The sequence below is a fragment of the Octopus bimaculoides genome, chromosome 1 (genome assembly GCF_046866305.1).
Source record: "Octopus bimaculoides isolate indiv1 chromosome 1, ASM4686630v1, whole genome shotgun sequence".
In the NCBI taxonomy this organism is placed as follows: Eukaryota; Metazoa; Mollusca; class Cephalopoda; order Octopoda; family Octopodidae; genus Octopus; species Octopus bimaculoides.
The window spans coordinates 106,112,161-106,127,121 of record NC_142928.1 but is presented as its reverse complement, the minus strand read 5'-3'; the positions used below and the strand labels follow the sequence as shown (position 1 = coordinate 106,127,121).

Sequence of the window (14,961 nt, the reverse complement as noted above, 5' to 3'; positions counted from 1 at the left end):
TACCTCTCCCTCTCTCTCTTTTCCTCTTTCTCTTTCTCACACACATACACAATGATTTGAAGATATCCCTGGTCTAAACATCACTTGGAATTCAAGCAATAAAATGGAAGTGCATATATGAATGGGAGGGAAAGACAAAGAACTAATGTTAAGATAGTAAGCCTTCACCACCTCCAACATCATTACTATCATAATTATTGATTTGGATGGCTCCATTTAGCTCAAATTCAGTCATAAATTGCATTATAAAAACAGCAAACAACAGCAATTAACAAAGTAACTGCATACAACTTCTCGTTCTGGACATACTGAATAGTACTGAGACTGCAGATAATAGCAAATGCATGAGATGTTATTTCAGATCAAGTACTGCAGTAACTGATCTGTCAACAAAGATGGTTATTTTAAGATTATTGACACTTGTTTGTTGCATCTACTTTTTTTAGGTTCATCGCACACCACTACATTACAGTTTTGGGATATCAGAAAGCTTAATAAATCTTTTCCCTCAAGAAGACGCAGATTTTGAAGTTGATGCGGTAAGTTATATATTAGTGTATCCAAAGAAATATGATAGAATCCTTGCAAAATAGAATAATCAATTCTGGAGTTATGGAAACAGTGATGTACCTGTTTAAGTGCCTTTAAACTGTTTAAATGCAGTTATTAGTTATGTATCGCTATGTTCTAAATTTCTATTGCACTAGTGTCAATTTCTATCTTTTTCCCCTCCAGGGTCAATAGTCATAGACTGACAAGGATATGGTCTATCAAATTAACTATATCCATTCCTAAATGATTTCTGGCTATGTTTTAATGTAAGAATTAATTTATTGCTTTCTTATAGTGATAGAATTGAGATCTCTTTTCAAAAAATTTATCAAGAGAAATTGTGAGCTTTATGTACAGTTGTCATCTTTGAAAGAAAATCATATCATTGGTGTTAATGGACTTAATATCCAAATCCACAAGAATCCCTTTGGCATTTCTAAATTATTTTCTCAAAACTCAAAGCCTAAATCAGTCACAAGAGATTACCATTTCAATAATGTTACACTTACTGTAGAAATACTATAATAGATATTGAAACTAATATTTTAAAATTCCAGATATTCTTATCACCAGAATTTGATGTTTGTTGACCTAACATTCAAGAATGTGTTGTCAACCATTAATTCTCCCTCTCTTCCACACACAATAAAGACTTAGGAAATATTTTGATTTAAATATAACTTAGGCCTCAAAGAATAAACCAGACAGGCATGTGTGAACAGGTGAGAGACTAAATGAAGAGTTGGAGATACTCCTCTACTATTCTATTAATTACTCTTATCATTTATTAATTTATGTGGTTTCAGCTGATTCAAGTTTGGACATTACTAAATCTATTTAATATATTTTTTTATATTTCTATAAAGGAAAATAATATTTTTGTTTTGGGTTCATTCCATTAAAGACTCAGCTTCATAATTGATATAGAATAACAAATTAAATAAGCAATAATAAATCTCTGAACAAGGGCACAGAAAGTGTGTCAATAGCCAGCTGGAGGAGGTGTCCTCCTAGGGCTACAAGCTACAGTAGCATCCACCCTTAGCAGTTAGCCACATTTAAGTGGCAAATATACTTCACAACAAATTAAATAACTTTGCTAATTTACGCTGATATTTCAAAATATAAATGCGATGTGAGCATGAGCCATAAAGACTAAGAGACAGACCGGGAACGACGCAAGGAAAGAGGCAGTGAAGAGCAATAATATAAAGTAGCTAGACATTAAATATTGATATACTTAACAAGGGAGGGTGCAGCCAAAAGTAAAAAGTTTACTAATGTTCTATAAAGGTATTCAGCATATAAGAGAAAATTGAAATGCCATTGGAAAGGAGTGTGTAAGGAATGATAATGGCACACATGTTCTTACTGGTGCCAAAAAGAAAGACAGGGAATTACTGTTACAAGAAGTTGTTGCAAGAGGAGAGTGCATGGGAGAAAGAGAATCTTTCCAAAGTAGACTCAATAGAAAGATCAGCCATTCAAATTGACAACAATATGTTGGCAAGTGCAGTTAAGGATTTGAAAGCAGGGAAGGTTGTTTGTCCATCAGAGATAGTTACTGACATCCTTCAAATGTTTAGTAGAGTAATTATGGAATGGAATAAGCTTAACAAAAGCTCTCCTGAGTAAATAAAAAATAATAATAGCAATAATTATTTCTCATTTAGGTACATGGCCTGATTTTTTTTTTTTTTTGTTTTGGTGTGGGGTATTAAATTAAACATTCTTAGTAGTTGATTGGGGCTTTATTTAGCCAACTCTGAAAGGATCTTGGAAGAATTTGAATGTGCCAAAATTTGAAACTATTATTATTATTATTATTAAGGTGGTGAGCTGATAAAATTGTTAACATGTTGGGAAAAATTGCTTAGTGAAAATGTATCTATCTTTATGTTCAAATTCTGCTGAGGTCAACTTTGCTTTTTGTCCTTTCAGGGTCAATAAAATAAGTTGAGCACTGGGGTTGATTTAATTGACTAGCTACCTCCCCCAAAATTGCTGGCCTTGTGCCAAAATTTGAAACCATTCTTCTTCTTCTTCTTCTTCTTCTTCTTCTTCTTCTTATTATTATTATTATTATTATTATTATTATTTCCATTTCACTTCTCAGAGCTCTCAATATCACTTTCTCCAGTTAATTCTTTTAGAACAGACAACAACCAGTGGTCAGTGGTCTCACAGGGTCTCTTTCCACAATACTCAACACCCAAATACCAATCTCAAGATTCTCAGTGTCCTCAATAAAGCAGTTTTCTGAGCATGTTCTACCTTCATGTCAATCCCAATTTCTCTAACAAATTTCTCAAACCTAGTTGTTAATGCTCCCAATGCCCCTGCAACTACTGGGATGACACTTATTCTCTTCATTGCCCACATTCATACAATTTCATCTTTTAGTGGCTCTTTGTCACCCACTCGTACATTGTTAGGTATGGCAGAATCTGTGATCCTGCTTTCCTTCATCCCTTAATCCTCTACAACAATGTCTGGTCTCCAAGCATCAATCACTGAATCACACTGAATTGTAAAATCCCATAAGATCTTCTGCTCGTTTTTCTCAGTGATGCCTTCTGGTTTGTGCTTGTATCATTTCAATGTCCTTTCAAGACTTCTCACACAGTCTCCAGTGAGCAAACTTGGCCATGTTATTATGCCTCCTTTTGTATTCCTTTTGGACCAGTTTGCTAACTCACTCACATGTGAAATTATTTTGTTTTTGCTGCCATACATCCTACAAAAGGGTGATTCACTACTCTTATCCATTTGGAACTTAGTGTAATTAGTTCTCAAAGCTTGTTCCTGGGTACTGCATATCAGTGCCTCAGTGCATCTTTTCAGACCACTTTTTCTTAGCCATCTCCAGGTGTTGGTCCTGTCTTTCCCTTCAATTTCTCTGAGGTATTTCCTATTCATCATTTTCATTTTTCAGTTCTTCAGTCTTTGTTCTCCATCTTGTTTCTTAAATTCTTTTGGGTATGTTGCATTTTCACTCAGTATCATGTTGCTCTTTCTAATAGCAACAAACAAAGGTTCAATCTACTGTCTGACATACCATCCCAGACTATTTTCCTCATTGACAACACAGACCTTGAATCCTATGAGACCTCTTCCTCCCTTGTATCTAGGTAGATACAGTCTATCAGTATCGCTTTTAAGATGCAGTTCCTTGTTCATTGTTATCACTTTCCTGGTTTTTCTATCCATTCCCTCAAGCTCGATCTTTGTCCACCTAACAACACCTGCGCTGTATCACATCATGGAGACAGCCCATGTATTCATTGCCCTGATCTTGTTCTTTCCATTGAGTTTACTTTCTATAACTGATTTGGGTCTTCTGAGGTATTCTTGCCTAAAACTTTCCTTCATCTCATTATCTCATTCTCCTTGATTTTGTCATACTCCAAAATACCCAGATACTTATATCCATCCACCTCAATACCATCAAATGTCGCTACTTTGCTTATTTTTATGATAAGCATGCCACACTTTTTAATCTCAAATTTCATCCCAATATCTTTACTGAATATCTGCTCTGTTGAGACCAGACCATTTATTTCATGTTCGCTCTTACCAAAAATCTTAAAGGCATCCATATAGAACAGATGATTTAACTTTTTCCAAGGTGTATCCTGATGTCACTTTCTGTAATATTTGTGTGACTGGTATCATACAAATCACAAACATGACAACAACAACAATTATTATTATTATTATTATTATTATTATTATTATTATTATTATCGTCATCATTATTATTATTATCATTATTATTATTGTTATTATTATTATATTTTTAGTAGTAGAAGTAGTAATTTTCTCCACTTTGTTCATTTCGATAGAAGATCAGAGAATAAAGACAGTTCTTTAAGAAGACATTGTAAGTGAGAGGAGTCAACAATCTCAGCAAATTAGTTATTATGGAATAATATTTTTTCAATCTTATTTTTCAACAGTTGAACAAAGCACCGAAAGATTACTTAGAAGACCCAACAGATATCCTTGCTTTAAAGAAAGAAGATATGATTGCTACTGATAATGTAGTAGAGAATGTAAATGCAGAGTTTGATGATGCAAAAAATGACAGTGAATGAAGAATGTAGTTAACAGTTACTCATTAATATGAATGACTGAACAAATAAAATCATTCCAATGAAACTTATATAAATTATTTTATTAATTATTCTACTGGGTGATTCAAAAGTCTCTTTGTCATTACAACTAACATTAGTTCAGGTCACTTGGGCTTCATAATCCTTTAGCATTTGAACTGGACATATCCGAACCGAATATTCTACCTGTTCTATATTCAAACCAGCTAAAACCAGCCTCTCATACTTACCCTACAATGTCATTCTAAAAATGAAAAATCACATCATCAAAATCTTAGGCTACACAATAATACATGATTAATTCAAAACAATGTGAATAAATAAGTATTACATTTGACTGAGTAATCTGAATGCTAAAGTTAATGTACATCTTGTTTCTCCCTCTCTCTGTCCCTCCCTCACACAGCCTTCATCAACCACCTCACTGCATTCATTAACAGCCACCCCAATTGCAGTCTCCTTCACCAATGACTGCCACAGCTCAGAGATTCCAGGATAGCTGGTTTACTGCCCTACCATCCAATATTGTCAACTGTCTGAACTGCCCCAGGCAGTTGAACTATCCCAGGCAGTTGAACTATCCCAGGCAGTTGAACTATCCCAGGCAGTTGAACTACCCCAGGCAGTTGAACTACCCCAGGCAGTTGAACTACCATTATAGTGAACCATTTTAAGACAATGAATATGCTCTCATCTATAGCCCTTTAACATTTGAGCTATATCAAGCTCAAAAATTCTACTTGGTTTTATGTTTGAACTGGCTAGATTCAGCCTTTCACACTTATTTTACAATGTCATTTTAAAAATAAATAGTCACATCATTAAAATCTTGAAGCAATAAGATCGTGCATGATCAATTTAAAACAATATGAATCAGTAAGTAGTACATTTGACAGAGTAATCTGAATGCTAAAGGGCTAAATAACATTTTCTAGAATATATAAACAAGATAAATAAGTCAAAATATTTTCACAACAAAAAAGCAAGAATACTGTTAAAATATATAAAAAGATTGTAACAAAGTAAAAAAAAAATTTTTAATTGTGTCATTTAAATGCTAAAAAGACTTCTGAATGACTGTATAATAACTAAAGTTAACGTGGAATTGTGAAATATTTCATAAACTTAAGAATAATACACTAAACTGATAAATTATTTGGTGTAGTTTTGCAACAGGAAAAAAAATGTGTGTATAGCTGTCTGTGAATACTACATAAATCCTGAAGCAATTCATAAATATTATTTCAATGTTTTTAACCAGTTTCCATTCACACAAACACATACAAATCTCTTTCTTTCCCTCTCTTTCTCCCTTCTAAACACTATTTTTATTCACTAGCAAAAGTTTTAAAAGAGACAGTTTATTTCTTGGAGTTAAATGCCACTCCCAATGCCTATAATTTCTTTATTTTGTGTATATTGGTACATTAAAACAAAAAGTTATGTGCACTGATTCTTTTATTATACAAATAAAATTTCAAACCTTTGATGAGTATATTTACTGAAATATTTCTTGGGTAGCAATTATTGAGATTTGTTTTGGTAAATATCACAATAATGTTAAAGAGAAACAATAATTAAAAGTAACAACACAGAAAAACAAAATGGATAAAAATCAAATAAAAATTATAGGTACCTCCTTGTGCTGTATCCCAAATTTATCAAGTGCTCATTGTTAATAACATGAGAAACAAACTTAAAAAAGTTTTTTGGTGCCTCAGATTTTAGATCCAATTCATGCTACTGAATAAGAACATGATCTTCATTTGTTTCTAGCAGCTCTAGTTTTTGAGATCATACCAAAATCATGTGTTATTGCAATAAAGAAATGGATTTACTGTACTTCTCAGAAGAAAATGATTTCTTTTTTTGCAATGATATTCAATGCTTGCTGATGAAAGTGGGCATATTAAAATATGCATCAAGTGAATGGCATTTATTCATAGGAAGCTAAGCAGAGCTTAAAATGCATGCTTCTATACAATAACAACAAATCTGGATCAATCTGAATAGGTCATTCAATTAAGACAATCGAACAGCAAGAAACAATCACCCTAGTCTTACAGAAAATATCACCATGATCACCAAAGGTTAAACTTTATGGATTTTAAAATTGTGAATTTTCTCTTGGGTTAAGCAAAGTGGATATACCCAGTATCCCTGAATTGTCTGTGTCTGGGTTAGTAGATCTAAGGATGAGCACTGGGTAAGAAAAAAATGACCTGAGAGTAAACAATATAATAAAGGAACCCTTGGTTGACAGAGATAAGATTATTTTACCATCATTGCACATTAAACTAGGCTTAATAACACAGTTTGTGAAGGTTTTGAACAAAGAAGATTGCTTTGAGTACATAGACAGAAGATTTCCAGCTCTGAGCATGGAGAAGCTGAAGGCAAGTATATTTGACAGGCTACAGATCAGAGAACTCATGAAAGGCCCACATTTCCAAGATTCAATTAAGAATACTAAGGTAGATGCATGGTCTTCATTCACTTTAATTGTAAGACATTTTCTTGGAAGCTATAAAGCAGATAACTACTTTTAACTAGTGGAGAACATGCTCTCTTCTTTCTATTGACTTGGCTGTATAGTAGGAGCATCAAAGTGCATTACCTCCACAACCATTTTGATAATTTCCCAGACAACCTTGGTGATCTAAGTGATGAACAAGGTAAATGATTCTACCAGGATTTAACAATTATGGAAGAAAAATGTCAGGAACACTGGAAAACCCATGTGATGGCAGACTACTTCCGGACCATTCAACACGATTGCCCTGGGGCAGCTCCCCACAGGAAGTTTCTGAGATGCTACTTCTGTGAGATGTCTGAGTAAATGAACATGGTATCACTGGTAACTTTCTATGCTTGTTTCACTGTTATCTGATTCTATGGATGTAATTTAATCACAAACATATTCTTTATATGAAGCCACTTTTTTTTATCCAAAAGGTGACAATAAAGAGTTGTAGTCATCAATCCTTGTATCCGATTGGTTGTTTGCATAGCGATTAGTGAGTATAACATATCTTGATAACTAGAGCTGATGAAGAAAAACTGATGGTACATTTAGAATCAGCAACCAAAATTTACCTAAAAACAAGTTGAATATATCAGGCACCAAATTCTGTGTTCCCCTGCAATACTGACTTTTATGTTTTTATATTCAAACCGATATTTTACAATTCCTACATTTTCTGCAGATCATTGACAACCTCTGTAAGTGAACTACTCAGTGTGTGTATGTGTGTGTGCGTGCATGTGTGTGCATTGTCATGGAATAAACAAAAATTAGTTCTGAGTTGTTCTTTTAAGATCGACCTGTCTTTCACCCCATGTAAGATCAATAAAATAAGTACCAAACGATGTACTGGGTATGATATAATCAACTAAAACCTTTAAAAGGAGTGTCCCAGCATTGTCATAAGTCCATTGATAGAAATCATTTTATCATTTTGTTTGTTTCAGTCATTGGACTGTGGCTATGATGAGGTACTGCCTTGAATGGTTTAGCTGAAGAAATTGTCCCCAGTACTTTTGGAGTCGGATACTTATTCTATCAGTCCCTTGCTGAACTGCTAAGTTACAAGAATATACAAAAACAAACACCAGCTGTTGAGTAGTGATGAGAGTGGGGGACAAACACAAACACACACACACACACCTATATCTGAAGCCATGTGGTTGCAAAACGAGCTTCTTAATTACTCAGCTATACCTGCACTTAACTGGTATAAAAAAATAATAATAAAAAGACTACTAATCACAAGAATTTAATATTACAATTTGATGCTGGTATAATTCAAACTCACCTCTAAGTTTTTTTGTTTTATTATCAAGTCTGTTTTGTGACACATTAATGCCAGACTTATTTATTCTTTCACACCATTCTTTATATGTTTCTTTAGCTTTCTCTTGACGTAGTTTGTGTAATGATTGTTTTTCTTTCTTCTTTTGGGCTTCAATCTTTTTTTTAGTTTTCTCAAGCATTTTCTTCTTATTAAGCCATTGTTTAAAGTTAACTTCAGACTTTTCAGCAATTTCTTGTTTTCTGACAGCTTCCTGTTTCTTATTTTCAATATATTCTCGTCTTTCTTGACAAATGCGCAATTTTTCTGCTTTAGCTTTCTCTTCAAGCCACTTATACCAAGAATGGTTAATTTCGATTTTTTTTTCTTCCAAAGCTTGTGCCTCTCTGATTTTGGCTATTTTCTTCATTTTCTTTTGTTCTTCTTGTTTGATAGAGATGTCTCGTTCTTCTTTTATTTTCATAAGTAACCACTTTTCCCAAGGTGTCAGGGGACGTGGTAATTTTTCATTGCTTGATGATGGACAAACTGATTGACTTCCGCTTGGGACAAAACTATCAAAGAATAATTAAAGAAATAAACATAATCAAATTCAGTGCATAATATTTTTTAATATCTATAATATCATTATGAATTGATTTTGCTTCCTTTCTCTGAGCAATACTTTATTTTCAGTCCAGTATACATATTAGCATGGAATATTGAAGTAAGTTGTTTGACATCGTTATCTTTTCTTAAACCTTTAGCATTCAAACCGACAATATCTGACCAAAATATTCTGTCTGTTTTATACTGAAACTGGCCAGAGCTGGCCTCTCACCTCAACCCTACAATGTTATTCTAAAACTATGTAATCACATCATCAAAATCTTAAAGCTATGAGATAATTCATGATTAATTCAAAACAAAACAAATAAACAAACACCACATTTGACAGAATAATCTGAATGCTAAAGAGTTAATGCTAAATAACTTCTATGAGAAATGCGATTTGTTTTACATTTTACTGAGCAGCAATGGAATTATGTACTTATCTAACAACTAAAATGAAAATCCTTACTCTGTTTTTTTTTTCCCTATTTTCCTGTGGTAAAAAAGGGTAGATAAAATAAATATGAAACTTTACTGAAGCTATAAAATATGTAATTATGATTAAGTATCCTATGCTCAAAAAGGATAAATAGAACTGATTACTCAGTCATTTTGAACCCTGTAATATTTTATTGTACTGTCTTTAGGAAAAGAGCACATAGTTTCTAACGGCCATTAACAATATAAGAGAAATGAAATAGCTAAAATCTAGAATAAAACCTGAGTAACTGACTCAGTTCATTGATAGTTTATTTCCTGCTTTAGCTAAGAAAAGCAACAGACCTCTAAAATCTACAATAGTCTATGTCATTATAACCATATGTATTAGACTTTGACACTCAAATTATTCTGTCAAATGTAAATCACATTGTTTTGAATTTTTTGATGATGTGACTATTTTTAGAACAACATTGTTGGGTAGATGTGAGTGGCTGCATGTGGTTGGTTTGTACATAGAGCAGGTAGAATACTTAGGTTGGATATGGCCAGTTTAAATACTAAAGAGATAAATTATTGGAAAATATTCCTTGAATTAGTAAAGTTGTTGATTTCAACTATAGAATGTACAGATTCAATGTTGGTTAACAGGAGAATATGTTTTTCATTGCTGGTGCCATGTAAAAAGCATCCAGTCCACACTGAAGTGGTTGGCATTTGGAAGGGCACCCAGCTGTAAAAACATGCCAAAACTGACCTCACTTGTGCTGGTGCCAAGTAAAAATCACTCAGTCCACTCTGCAGGGTGGTTGGTATTAGGAAGGGCATCCAGCCATAAAAACCAAGTCAAAACAGACACAATAGTCTGGAGTAGTCTTCTACCTGGCTGGCTCTTGTCAAACCGTCCAACCCATGCCAGCATGGAAGGCGGATGTTGATGATGATGAAGTTGGCATATGCAAACATGGATGCATGTATGTACATGCATACACACATGCACAACTTTTTAATCTTACCACACACTAACATCTGTCAACTGAGTTTTATTGAGTCATGTCTTTACAACACTTTAAAAAACAAATAATATACACTGGGAAAGAAATAAAACTAAAACTCTATCCATTAGTTGGACATGGAAAAATTTGTGTTTCTTTTTGTATCTACCCTATTTTGTTTAGTTCCCACATATTGTTTCATGAAAGGCTACAATATTTCATCTCCAAATAGTAATTTTCCTATGATAGCTGTAAGTAATGAAGTTGTCATATCATTAAAAATAGTCTACAGAATCAATGTTCCTAGCAATGTTGTTAGAATATGAAAATACAGAAAATAAAAGGTTTCAGTCTTCTCAACAGTATTACAAATGTTTCTTTTTCAATACCACTCCTCTCTCTGTCTCTCGCATTTACTCTCCATGAATAGTACATATACTCTACAACTGAAACATTTTCCTTGGCTACTTACACTCCAATGATCAAACAACTTAAATAGTTACCTCTGTAATGAATTGCAGCAAAGTAAATTGATTTTTTTAACAGATGTTACATGAAATGATATGGTTATGAAATTTTTTTGAAGTGAATAAGTAAAAAAATTACTGTTGAGTTTAGATTACTAAATTCTACTTAGCTTAAAACTCTTTAGAGTTAACAAACATTTAGATCAGTTCAAATATGACTGAGACATATTTAACCTGTACAAGGGCCATATTCATTGCTGTTTACTGTTGTGAATAAAGCCTCTGTACTGATCAAATATGTTTGACATATATTTAGTCTGTTTACTCACAACAGTGCTTTCACACACCTACGACAAAATCTTTAGAGTTAGCATTTGTTGAAAATCAAAAATATTTTCAGTAAAAGTTCATACCTGGATCTCTCTTCATCAACATTTGAAATACAAATATCATGGAAATCTTTCGATATATCTTCAATGAAAGAGTTTCTACTTTCTTCTTTTTCTTTCAACAACTCAGAGAACATTTGTTTTTCTCTCTGATTTCTAGGTTTCAACAACTCATGACTAAAACATACTGTGTTTTCTCTTCTATTGTGAAAGTTCTTCTCTGATAATTGGTCATCTTCAGAATCATAGCTGCCATGATCCAATATTGATAATAAAGAAGCTGTTGAGCCAATTGAATCTAGAGAATTGTTCCTTTCTCTTACATATTGTAATTTCATCCAATCTGGCTTGGTAACAGTAGTTGTTACAGGCTGGGGGTGTGCCATCTAAATCACTGAAAGAGAGAAAAAAAACATCACAGCAATTATAAATCTTTTGAGCCATTTTAATATGATTAAAACCTAGCATATTTTCAATCATCAAAATTAATAACAAAATGCAAAAGCATGATTAATGACAATAGGTTGGAGTATAAGTAAAAGTGAGATGAGTGGCAAAATAAACAGAGCCAGATAAATGCCTTCATATTTAGTTGAAATTTACAAAAAAAAAAAAAAAAAAAAAAAAAAGACAAAGACAGGTGTATTAGTTTAATGCTCAAGAAGGTGAGAAAGTCTTTCATGCTTCGAGCCCGCACTCTTCAACAGAAAGGAACACGAGAAAATGAACAGAGAGAGAATAAAAAAAACTTTAGCGGCTAGCAGTCAATCATGGCAGCTGGCTGGACAGAGATGGTCTGACAGGAGAGCTAAGAAGAAGGGGAGATAATAAAGTAGTGGTGATCCCAAAGCAAAGGTGTGTATGTATGTAAGTGTGTGCATGTGTGGATGTGTGCATAAGTATGTGTATCTAATGTGTGGGTGTGTGTGGATGCTGGGAAGTGGTTAGTGCTAGCGTGTACAGGGTGGTGTGATATGGTGTGGTGATGTGTGGTGTGGCATGATGTGTGATGGTGTGTGGTGTGGTGATGCTGGGGTGTGGGGCAATGCGAGGGTGGGGTGTGTTCCATCTATGTTCCTTGACTTTTATCCCTCTGATAATGATAAAACGAAAGTTAGGCATGTAAAGGAATAATTTCAATCAACTAAATGCCCCTCTTACAAATTGTGATATTCTGTGAAAAAAAGGAATTCTCCTCTTACTCCCCCACTTCCTCCTCTTCCTCATCTCTATTTATTATAATTAAAGCGGCACACACACACATCAATATATATGCACACACACACATATGCACACACACACATATGCACACACACACATATGCACACACACACACATCAATATATATAATAGGCTATGTGTCTTTCTACATGTGTTTTTTTTTTTTGTGAATAACAGTTTAGCATTTGAAGCTGTTGATTTTGTTCCACTCTGTAAGATTTACTTTATAAATCATATGACACAAGCTGGAGTCATTCTGTTTATCACACACACACGCACGCACGCGCACATGCGCGCACACACACACACACACACACACAGAAACATATATAAAATTAAATGTTAAACTCATTTGTTTTCAAAATATTGTTCATGTAACATTTATAAATTATACATATACTAGCACACCCATGTCTTCAAAAATGCTAACAGTTCTGTTAATGATAGAAAATGGTGTATCAAATCAACAAGAGAAACCATTGATAAATGTGAGCAATCAAGTAAACGTATGTACATACACAGAATCAAAGTATTTGAATAATCAGATATAGATATAATGTCTCGGATGAAAATATCCATGATGACAATGATGGTGACAACGATAACAACACTTGTACAGAGACAAATATGTTTGTTACAAAAGATAATATAGCAGCAGCACTAATGGACCTAGTTTTGTCTGGGTCATGACTCAGATGAAGTTTGTGAATTTGACAAAATATCTAGAAAATAAGTTGACTGTGAGAATTGTATAAATCCAATAAGGGTCTCTTTGTTCTAGGAGCTAATCCAATAGGAGATAAGTTGAAAATGAAACTTTTATGCTTTAAGAAAGATGATGGGGACTTCCATCTGCCTTCCAAATAGTGTACATCTTCCAGCCTTTTTGATTGAAAGTGGTAAGGCTAAGAACTAAGCCAAAACACAAACTTGTGCCCCAAGGTTTGGGACAGAAATATCAAGGAGTCACTCACGGTTATCAGAAATGATGTCAAACTGTGGCTTATTGTTACTCTTGTATTATAGTATGGGCAGTCATTAATGTAGGGTTGACAAGAGGCAACATATGTGATCAGGAAGAATCAAAATGGACTTACAAATCTTAATGACCACTAAAAGCTGCAAGGCCATACCAGAGCTGTGAGAACAGGTCTAGTATGCAACAAGACCAGCATGTCCCAGTTTCCAGAGCACTATCGGTTACAGCTCTGGAAGTGGTGGAGGAAGTCACTTCATGCCATTACCTTGTGATGAGATACAGGAGAAACAAAAACAAAAAATCATTGCTGAACAGACAAGAAGTAAAAAATAAAAATCCAAGAGTGAACCTAAGCAAAAGATGATAAAAAAAATCTAAGAAGGCTCCATCAGAAAAACATCATGAAGTTCATAGTAGCACAATACAATATATGTATCAAAGTGTCTTTTGAATCTTTGGTGAATACTTTTGAAAAAATTTTTTAAACGCGTGAATGATAGGATATTAGTAAAATGCTTACCATAAGGTTATGAGAATATGAAAGAAAGTGAACTAGAGCATATTGGGATATTTTTAGTCTACCTAATCCCCAAAATTCTTTTAAGTGTTTTTGGTAGGGTTGAAAGGGTGCCCTGGAACATTCTAGCCAGTGGATTTCCACCATGTGTGGACAAATAATTATAAACGTTTTCCATGTTTTTCAGATCTAAATTATATTTTGTTTTTATTGTTGCATTATTATTATTATTATTATTATTATTATTATTATTATTATTATTATTATTCTGCCCTTGTGGCAAAATTTGAAACCATTATTATTATCATTATTATTATTATTATTATTATTATTATTATTATTGTCATTATGTATATCCTTTTTTAAATTTTTAATCCATCAGTGGTATCTCTTCATTCCCCCAGGGTCAATAAAGTACCACAAAAAGTTCAGTACATAATTCTTCTTCCCTTGTTATTTCATTACTTTCATATTACCCTCTGTACTCATCTAACACTTTATATAAGGCATATATATATTCAGTTTTTACAGGTTGATAGTATCACTGTCTAAGTGAAATTATAATACACACACACACACACACACACACACACACACACACACACACACACACACACACGCACGTACACACACAAACACACACACACACACACACACACACACACACACACACACACACACACACACACATACACAAATACATGTGTGTAGTGTCAGAATGCTTTGTCGTTGTTCAAGTCAAGACACACAACATGTAATATAATCTGGATCTCTTTTAGTTTCGTGGTTAAATTTCATGATGTTGGTCTCTTGTCCTTGTTCTTTTGCCACGTCATGTACCCAGTTATGTATCTATATGTACATGTGGATGAACGTATATACATA

At 33.6% G+C, this 14,961-nt stretch overlaps 2 protein-coding genes across 9 annotated transcripts in view; one reads left to right on the top strand and one right to left on the bottom strand.

The window, feature by feature from the left end:
• LOC106871080 (uncharacterized) overlaps positions 1-6,154 on the top strand; it is a 69,404-nt gene extending 63,250 nt beyond the window's left edge. For all 4 annotated transcript variants that reach the window (XM_089355326.1, XM_089355318.1, XM_089355332.1 and 1 more), the window contains exons 8-9: positions 447-539; positions 4,512-6,154. In XM_089355326.1, coding sequence (XP_089211452.1) covers positions 447-539; positions 4,512-4,649 — 231 coding nt within the window. In that variant the 3' untranslated portion in view covers positions 4,650-6,154. The remainder of the gene's footprint in view (positions 1-446; positions 540-4,511) is intronic.
• The window catches only part of LOC106871082 (uncharacterized), a 107,870-nt gene that overhangs the window by 24,762 nt on the left and 68,147 nt on the right, over positions 1-14,961 (bottom strand). For 4 of the 5 annotated variants that reach the window (XM_052968928.2, XM_014917366.3, XM_014917363.3 and 1 more), the window contains 2 exons: positions 11,384-11,753; positions 8,483-9,033 (listed from right to left, as the gene is read on the bottom strand). In XM_052968928.2, coding sequence (XP_052824888.1) covers positions 8,483-9,033; positions 11,384-11,745 — 913 coding nt within the window. In that variant the 5' untranslated portion in view covers positions 11,746-11,753. Of the gene's footprint in view, positions 1-4,702; positions 4,912-8,482; positions 9,034-11,383; positions 11,754-14,961 lie in introns of those variants that run through there. The other variant, XM_014917367.3, reaches the window with a different exon arrangement.